The sequence below is a fragment of the Gastrolobium bilobum genome, unplaced genomic scaffold (assembly GCF_033153095.1).
Source record: "Gastrolobium bilobum isolate Gb01-03AN ecotype WA unplaced genomic scaffold, APGP_CSIRO_Gbil_v1 utg1481, whole genome shotgun sequence".
In the NCBI taxonomy this organism is placed as follows: domain Eukaryota; kingdom Viridiplantae; phylum Streptophyta; class Magnoliopsida; order Fabales; family Fabaceae; genus Gastrolobium; species Gastrolobium bilobum.
Genome location: NW_026898629.1, coordinates 332,629 through 342,512, shown reverse-complemented (window position 1 = coordinate 342,512; position 9,884 = coordinate 332,629). Strand labels below are relative to the sequence as shown.

Genomic DNA, 9,884 nt, shown 5'->3' with positions numbered 1-9,884 from the left:
GTGAAGTTATGTTGGTCAGTTTTATAGCTTATAAATAGCCTTTGATAGTTTGTATGAAATGTAGATCAACAGAAACAGAGAAAGAGCTGGTAAGCAAGAATAGAAAAGAAATTTTTTTTTTATAGATACAGTTGTCTCTTGCATTTGTATGAATATTCAATTCTAACAGTTTTCCATTTAAACAGGTTGCCTCGTACTTTTGGATAGGGCTTAAATCATCATAATTCAAAGGAATCAAACAATGTACTAGAAAGTCAAACACCAACATCATGGCAACTCAATCCCTGATAAAGGCAGCATGAATGAAATACAGATTTAAAGCATCCATAAAGAAGGTTATTTTTGTGGATGTCAATATTTGTTGAAGAGAAAAATACAAAAAGCAAGTGAGAGATTCAAAGCGCATGGCGTGGAAAATATATGGGAATTGCCCTTCCCCTTCTCACATTTCAGGTCATAAGGTCTACAACATACAAGGTATTTCCCCCCAAAATTTGTTCAATAGGCAGGCTTGGGCTGGCTACAGAATGTGTGTAGCAAAAAAAATAAAACATTTTCCAGCTCATCTGAACTGGAAGGCTTATAAAGAAAATAAAACATTGCATCTATAATATAAAATTAAATAAAAAAATAGTATAAATACAGAAACATGTCTTTCAAATGAGGTATAGCTACTTCGTCCAAAAATACTAAGGGCTTGTTTGGTGTGATGTATAAGGCATGATAGTATAAGCTTATACTATATGTTATGACATTTTCAGTTATTTGGTGTGCCCACTGTATAGTATAAGCTTATACAGCATAATTCCTTAATACATCAAAATGATGTATAACTTAATCCGGCCTAAGGGTGAGGAATAAGATCTGATAAGAGATTGATGTATTAACATTGTTGACCAATGTAATTCTCAAAAATTAATATATTATTCTATTATTAATCTATTAAAATAAAAATTTATTTTTCAATGTATTAATTCTTTATTAATATCATATGACATTTTTTGAAGAATTATATTAATTCTTTATTAAAGGATATTTTTATTAAAAATATTTATTTTTATCATATATAGTATTATACAGTGCATTACCAAATACTAGATGATATTATCTTATACAATATATTATTTTTTACAATACCGTGTCAAACGCTTGATAGTATTAAAATTCAATTAGGTCTTATACAATCAGACCTTATACTATCAGGTCTTATACTATCAGGCCTTATCCTATACTATGCACCAAACATGCCCTAAGGGCTAGTTCTTATAGCAATGTGAATTTAGAATTATATTCAATAGAGCAAAAGTCAATGTAATTTCTCATATGTGTAATATGTTGAATAAACTAGACTGAAAATAGTTTTACTATTTTGTTTATATTATTATTCGAAGCAAATTGATTAGCATTACCTACCAAAAAAAATAAAATTGATTAGCATTCAAAATATAACGGAAAAGTATATGTAATTGCCAAAAACAGAAAAAGGCTCATTAATTTAATTTGATAGAAAGAACTTTGCCACTTATGTGATCTTAGCCGTTAACCATTAACGAAGGCCAACAACTTAAAACTTATTTCAGTGATTAATATGCAATTATTTAAGAGAGAATAAGACTACTGTCACGATAATAATCGATAACACATTCAATATTACCCTATTATAATAGAGAAATGCGTGTAGCTTCAGACGAGAAACATTCATATGAGCCTAAAGCTTATAATGAAGCATGAACATGAATAAGTAATGAATAAAAAAATACAAAACACAATAGTGGAAGCTACCTAAAGAAGAACCTAGCAACAAGGGTGAAGTTGATTATATATACCCCTATAGATCAGTTTTCATTTCCCTCTCTATTCTTTATTCTGTTCCCTCTCATTTAGCATTATTCTCCAAAGAACAAGATATTTTTGTACAAACTATTCACATCTATTCTATAACTTTTGAGTAAATACCTTTTCCGATCCTCAGCAAATTTCACGATATCCGTTTTAGTCCCTAGCAAATAAAAAAGTTATTCGTGGTCTCTAAAAAATTCAAAATGGATCCATTTTAGTCCTTTTGAGGGACTAATGCGAATCTTTTTTGAATTTATGAGGAATCCCGATTTTAATTAAATAAATCCATTTTGAATTTCTTAGGGACTACGAATAACTTTTTTATTTGCTAGGGACTAAATCGGACATCGTAAAATTTGCTGAGGACCAGAAAGAATATTTACTCGTAACTTTTTTTGGAGGTTGACACCTTGTAGGAGGTGTGCATCTTGAGCTTTGCTATATTTTGTTGCTCTAACAAAAACATTTCAGACTCATCTCATGTAGTGTAAAGCTTTACAAACTAGACTCATAATAGCTCATCTACCACTGGAACACCATCAGACTCAAGTTGTGAAGAGACTGTTGTGTCAGAGGTGGCATCATCAACACTGAAGTTGGAGAATTCACCACCAAGTGAGGAAATTTCATCTTCACCACAAACTGAAGGGGCTGGGGATGCTTCAGGTGTGGTGGTAGTAGCAGTGTCAGCAGGTGAAGGAAAAGAATCTGCATCTTCACTTTGTTGTTGCAAGCACCAATACATTATGCTAGCTGCAAGAGTGAGAATCATCTTCTGATTAACCTGCCATAAGATCAACAAAGTCATCCAGCAATTGTCAACTCAATTTTTTTAGCATCTGTGCCATATTATAGATTGTGTATAAAGTTATGTAAGAAATATGAATGAAACATTCTGGTGGCAACCATACCTCCATAATATCCTCAGGTAACAAAAAGATGGAACAGCCAAGCTTTCTTGCAACACTGATTATATAGGTGGCATTCAACCTCTTCTCTTCATCTATAATTTCAATAGCAACAAAGTAAACAAATTTAATAGGGATGATAAAAATAGCAAAGCTATTATGTATTGTACAAAGGACCTGTTTATCTATTCATCTCCATACAAATTAGTCAAACACAAAATGGTAACCTTTGCAAGGAATCATACCACTTTCACCCTTGCTGACGACATTCCAATTGACAACCCTAGGCTCTACAGCACTCAGAAGCTCAAGGAAAAAGATTCCACTTGACAAGCTCTTATCCTGTACATAAAAGTACATTAAAAATTGTGTCACCAATAAATAATCATTTTTTTTTTTTTTTTGTAAATATAAATAATCATTTTTGTTTACTGTATTTGCTCATTTTTAACAGGGAATAAAACACAATTTTTTTTGAAAAAAAAAAAAACCTTGAAACTCTCTATGTGAGAAGTTCTGCCAGTGCTATTCACTTTTCTGTTTGCCCATTTCATGATATCAGCATCACTGATCTCCTTTCCTTGGGAGTGAGATCTCAAATTTTTCAACAGTTGAAGCATTGTGAATCTCATCAACTGCCACAATAAAGCTGAAAAATAAAACACATTATTTTAGACTATGAAATATGAACATCATGTTTCTTTGCTGCACAACGCAATGATTTATATTACAATCTAGATTATCATGGCTCAACTCAGTTTGACAACAAATTAAAAATAAATGCACAGTTCAGGGCTTGAAAAACAATTGTAGAGCTAAATACAAAAGCACAGGCAGTTCGGAAAAGGGGAAATAAAAAACTAAATAACAGCAAATTATGTCCATATATCACTTGTGTGGGAGCTACATCAAGATGAAGGAATTACCAAGAATGAGCTTCTTGTTTCCTTGCACAATGTCATTGCCAGCTACGTTGACTAGTGAGAATTTCAATTGCTTAGCAATTTTTGTGACTTGATTGCAGTTCTCTACTTTTCTGAATGGCATTTTAATTGGGGGTCTTGTTGCCTGTTTCCAGTTAACTGATCCTGGGAAAATCCTGTCTAGCACTTCCAGAAGTATCCATCTATACTTGCAAAAAGTAAAAGAAATCAAACACATTAAGAACTTGGTTAATTATAAATTAGATTTGGATATCACATTCATTTTCTTTTTCCCAACATGGGATAGCAGGAAAATTATCTGAAACTAGAAAATAGTCATGAAGATAATATATATATATATATGGAAAAAGTGTGTGTCATTTTAAAGGATGTAAAGTAGTGTCATTTTAAGTGAGAGAAAGAGATAAATAAAGGAGGAGAGAGAGTGGATAAAAAAAAATAAAGGTGTGGGTCTCACCTCTTTGCGAGAATGAAATGACATAAGTTGTGTCATTTAAAAGGACAAACACTTTTCCCTATATATATATATATATATACTTTAAAAGGAAAAAAGAGAGCAAATGAAGGCCTCTACAGACTCAGTGGATAAATATATGACAGGTGGCTCATTCAGTCATTCTGTTTTGAGATTCAGAAAATACAGAGTTTTACACATATAAGGCTTTATATTTTGACAAAATAGTAGTCAGTAGATGTCGTTTAAGAGAAGGAACACATACCCATTTCTAACATCTTCAAATAGATTATTTACATACGTAGAAATTCCAAGACTATTGATCCACAGCCGGAAGCATCTCTCTTCTCTAGATGTTTGTACATCATCTGTCATCATCTTGGCATAGGACATCTTTCTAGTGTCTGTAGATAGGCCACTCCTGCATTGTGCATGGCCCAAATTAAATAACTACAGCACTTGAAAAGGATCAAATCCAGAAATAAACATATGTAATGCTGCTAAACCAAAGTATTTTCTGAAGAGTAAGAAAACAAAAATGGATTGTCTAGGTCAATATTGTCTTCGTCTACATGGATTTCTGATCCTTCATCTATAAACACATGTTGCAAGTACTTCAAGATAGTCCATCAACTAAAATGCTTGACTTCTACATGGATTACTCTGCATCCTACCTACTACAAACTCAGATGCATGACAATAACAATGATAACGATGGTAAGTAATAATAATAATAATACAGATACCCAAACCAAAAAAGGAATCTTTCACTAAAGCACAGTACATATATGCATATAGGCATTTATTTAAATTATGAAATTGTCTGCATACAATTAATTATGCAATTCATTTCATACCTGTGTTGAAACAATTGTGCAACAAATGCAAGATTCAGATTAGAGGTACCCTCCACAATGTCCCTTGGGGTCAAGTATCTTTTGCAGCCCATTCTCTCTGCATGATCAAGAACCAGATTTGCCCTTTCATAGGCATCCTTAGTATCCAAGGTGGACGGACTGCTGTGTTCAGGTGCCAGGACATTAAGCAAATAAGCATAAGCCTCTCCATCCTGTAAATAAACAGACATGAATACATAAGGATAATGGATTGATAATAGCTTGATAGACGGTTACAAGAACTGAAATTTTTGTAGATGGCAATAATTTGTGAAAATTATTCATGAGAAGGCATTTGAACATTTTCATCAAAACATCCACTACAAACACTCAGATTGTTTGAATATAGGAGACCAATAATTGTCTAACATGCTTCAAAGTCTATTTGAGAATTAAAATACTTAAAAGTAAATTCTGTATTATTTAAAATTTTAGAAATTATTGATTCTGTTAATAACTTTATGGTTTAAATTTTTCTTTTACATATACAATATTAAAAACATTATAGAATAAACTCAATTTTATGTTTAGTGTTTAGTCTTCATAGAGTGGATTTAAAAATGGTGCGTACAGAAAAAAACAATGATAAGAATATTACAGACATTAAACAGATTTATATTTATAAATACTAAACATATATTTAAAAAAAAAAATCACTTCCTCAAATCGTATTTATCTAGTTGTACTCTAAGTATACAAAAATAATTACAAACAAAATTAACAAATCGTAAATGAGTCAAACCACTGAACCAGTATAAAACATTACTAAACATAAAATGTTATTGAAGAAGAGCTGATATACCTTAACATCAGAAGAAAAATTCTTGACAGTTTTTTGGTAACCTCCTCTCTGAAGATGAAAATTCATCCATTTCAGCAGAACCTTTTCAGGGGACAAATTAAGCAACTCTTCAATCTCCTGAGACAACAAAAAAAATGCAGGATTAATCAATCACCCTAAAATACAATTTGAAAAAATGCAGGATTAAAATGTAATTGGAATGAATTAAAAAATTGCATATCTGAGTACCTGGCTGTCATCAACTAATTCCACAAGTTGAGGTGTCTTCTTAAGGTTGAGATCTGCCAGCAGTTGGATCTGAAATCGGCAAGAGAGTGAGAAAAAAAGAGGACAATGACTAAGTAATAATTTCCAAAGAAGATATATGATGACATACAAATAATGTCAGCATACAGGCAAATTCAAATAACTAAACTAAAAATAAATAAATGATATATGAAGTTTGTATATTTACCTTTATGATTTGGGAAATCAAGCCTAGAACAAGATAAGGCTGCAACATAAACAACCAAAAAATAATGTCACAAAAACTAAAGATTAAGAACCTAAAAGTCCAAATTCAACGTCAATAAAATATTACGGGGAGCATAGATTGCTAAAACTCACTCTTCCTTCAACTAAGTCTTGTGTTCCAATGTTAACCACTGTGCAGCCAATAGCCTTGGCAGAATTGAGGCATAGAGTATGGTTTTCATTCCTCTCCCAAAGACTAGGATTTCGTTTGGTATTGATGGCTCGCTCATCTATAGTCCCAGGCACAGCAACATTGATAAGTTTACTGCATTAAGCATGACATATATCAAAGTCAATATATATTAAAATCTTGTATGCACATAACTAAAATGCAAAAATCAGCAGACCCTGCTTATATACCACAGAAGAACACCATCTTTTGCAAGATCAAATAGATCATTTGCAGTGGGGTCCAAAGGAAGATATTGCTTCAGAAATGGATCATCACCAAGGAAGCTGTTTATGTGAGCAACATAGCAGGCTTTTTCTGATTCACTGATTGTGTGAAGAAGGGTGGTTACGGTTTCCTTAAGGAATGATGAAGAGTGCTTCCTACCACCTTGTTTTGCTGCAACTTGGCTTCGCAAATTCAAATATGCCTGCATGACAAATATAATAAATTGAATGGTTTCATCCATTAACTAACATACATTATATTTAATGTTACATAGCACATAAACTATTTCATTAATGCAACTAATTTAAACGTAACATCCCGCTATTTTAACTTCACAACATGAAAAAAGTCATCTAATAATAATGAAAAACAAAAGAGTCAAAGACATTAAAATACTAACCCTTAAGAAGGCTTCAAAATCGATATCACCGGTGAAGTCAGTGCCTGACTCACCCAAGATACTCCTAATCTCATCCTCGTTGTAAATGTCTCCGAATGCCTTTAGTTTCACCATTAAAAGTGGCAAATCTCCAAATGTGGCTTTGCCATTCTGATTCTTTAAAGAGACAAACTACATCAACAGAAAGAAGGGCCAAATAAAAAAGCATGTAAGACACCAAATTTATTATAATAATCAAATTGGACCAAAATGTGAAGCAATGAAATGAACTTACTTTTGATTTCAGGCTGCGAAGTTCAACCTGCGTAAACTGGCTTTGAAGCCATTGATCGGAGACGATAACACCCTCAAATTTTGACATGTTGGCAAATCACTAACACACAGCAGAAAGCCAACCAAAGCTACAAATTGTATCCCCAAACTACAAAATTCCCCACAAAAGCTTAAATTTTTTTGTAAAACGAACAACGTGTATTACTCAATAATCTAATGCCAGATGCAAGAAGCATAAACAAGAAGTTGTTTAGCTCCTTGGAGTCACCAACCTGTCCAACGTCATCCTGACAGATAGTATAAACAAAAGTAAGCTAAAAAAAGAAAACCAGAACAAAGATAATAGAGAAAGGAAAATACAAAAAAAAAAAAAAAAGAGTTTGTTAAATTAGTTATTAAGAAACCCCATGATCCAATTATGACCAGAAACTCATTCCCATCAAACATATGTAAATGAAAGGACGCATTTGACATCTATCTTCCTCCCAACTGAATCTGATAATTTTCAGAATGCCGAGAAAACATTGGAAACAAAAAGCACTATGCATAGAGCAGGACTTGATACCAATAAGATAGAAAAGAAAACAACTTGAGTAAGAACTACGCGAAACCTTGATTCATTACAATGATTATATGGAGAGGAAATTGTTAATAAGTAAATCAGTGATACTATTAATGGCGACATACCCATACATGCATAAAAATCAGATATGGGTTGTTTTAAGGTTCAACTGCCCCTCAGTGTTTCGATGGCATCACATTGAATGAAGGAATGTGGAGAGAGAGAGAGAGAGAGAGAGAGAGAGAGAGAGAGGAGAATAGAAGTATGGAAGAGAAGAAAGGATCGATTTTTCTTGGTGGGGTGGCAAAGTGAGAGAGAATAGAAGAGAAGAAGCAACAAATGTTTTAAGACTCTCGAGTTTGGATTGAGACTTCTATGACTTGTTTTTTTTTTTTTTTTTACATAGGTTTTGTGCGCGCGTGAGTTAACCGCGAGAGTACTGGACTTATTGAACTCGCTCTATCCTTCAAACACGTCATATTCTAGGTGTATAGTTTTTTTGGTGTTTTCTGCAACCGACTATGATCTTAGGTGGAGTTTGTAATTTATATGATTTTAATCGTGACGAAGCTTATACTTCTAATTTTTTTTTATAATCTCTTACAATTATATATCATAATTGTTAATTTCTGTCAATCAACGGTTGTTATTTATTATGAATTTATAATTAATTAATAATTTAATTTGCGAAAATCATAACCTGATTGGTGAAAATCAACAGTTATGATATATAATTGTAAGAGATTGTAAAAAAAAGTTGTAACTATAACCTGTCTCTTTAATCATTGATTCAAAAAAGTTCAGAATCAATGGTTTTTTTTTTTTTTGGTAACAGAATCAATGGTTTAATTGTTAAAAAAAATAGTAATTTAAAATATAATCAATTATAATCAAATGTAAATTCAAATAAAATAATAGATAAAATTGTGATTTATTTAGCAAAAGAAGAAAACAATATATTTGACATAACTTGAGAAATAAGATTTGTATTGTGTTTTGAATTATTTTTGTAATTATTTATTTATTTTTAGAAATAAATTATTTTTATATTTATATTAGGAATTTTTCTTATTTTTAGAATTTTAGATCAATTTATAATTAGTCTATAAAAAATACTTATGAATTATGATCCTTATTATAGAAGTTAAATTTTGTTATTTTGATAATTAGAAATTGAGAATCATAGAATTACTTTTTAATGAAATATTAACTATTAGTTTAACCACTTTTCTATACGCATTCGATATAAGTGACTCTCATCATCATGCCCCTCATCATGGGTTCTATTACAGAGAAATTTATTCCCTGCTCCTTCTTTCTTTTTTTTCTCTCTCCTCTCTCCTCCCTATTCTTTCTTGAGAGACCACAAAGGCTCAAATTTCTAAATATTATTTTCTATTACATGACAATAGTATTACTTCCTCCGGAGAAAAAAAATTTAAAAAGAAAAAAAAAATTAAGGCGAGAGAAAAATTTATCATGAGATCCACCTATGAAATAATGTAATACTATTTTTCTATAATATGATAATGCTATTATCCTATAATTTATGGGTTTTATACTTTCCCTTTATCAGGAGAGATTCCGAAATTTATGCAGATATTAAAAAAGTGAGGCACAATATTTTAAGGGTCACCCATAGGAGAAAACACTTCTCCAAGAGAAGTGTTTTTCCCATTATATTCCATCAAATCTCTTGTGGACACTTTTTAATTCAAACAAATTCGTAATCCAAGATAAAAGACAAAATCGTCATCTTAAAATGATGCAGGGCTAGTTTTATCGTATTTCTGTTATAGATATTCTCAAGCATTTTTATGATGAAAAATTTTAAAATTTACTTGTTAAATCGATTGGTTGGATGTTAATTTGGTTCCATGTTTTATTTGATTATCT

General features: G+C 31.6%; 1 protein-coding gene across 1 annotated transcript; it reads right to left on the bottom strand.

The window, feature by feature from the left end:
* Positions 1–1,731: 1,731 nt before the first annotated feature.
* LOC133317771 (fimbrin-1-like) lies at positions 1,732–8,262 on the bottom strand. Its single transcript, XM_061519649.1, has 16 exons — positions 8,114–8,262; positions 7,699–7,713; positions 7,428–7,574; positions 7,154–7,324; positions 6,717–6,955; positions 6,450–6,621; positions 6,298–6,336; positions 6,072–6,140; positions 5,844–5,960; positions 5,003–5,214; positions 4,411–4,566; positions 3,674–3,873; positions 3,239–3,396; positions 2,993–3,089; positions 2,751–2,842; positions 1,732–2,623 (listed from the first exon to the last, which is right to left on the bottom strand). Exons 3-16 carry the CDS (start codon positions 7,512–7,514, stop codon positions 2,348–2,350), a joined length of 2,085 nt encoding a protein of 694 aa, XP_061375633.1. The 5' UTR covers positions 7,515–7,574; positions 7,699–7,713; positions 8,114–8,262; the 3' UTR covers positions 1,732–2,347.
* Positions 8,263–9,884: the final 1,622 nt, after the last annotated feature.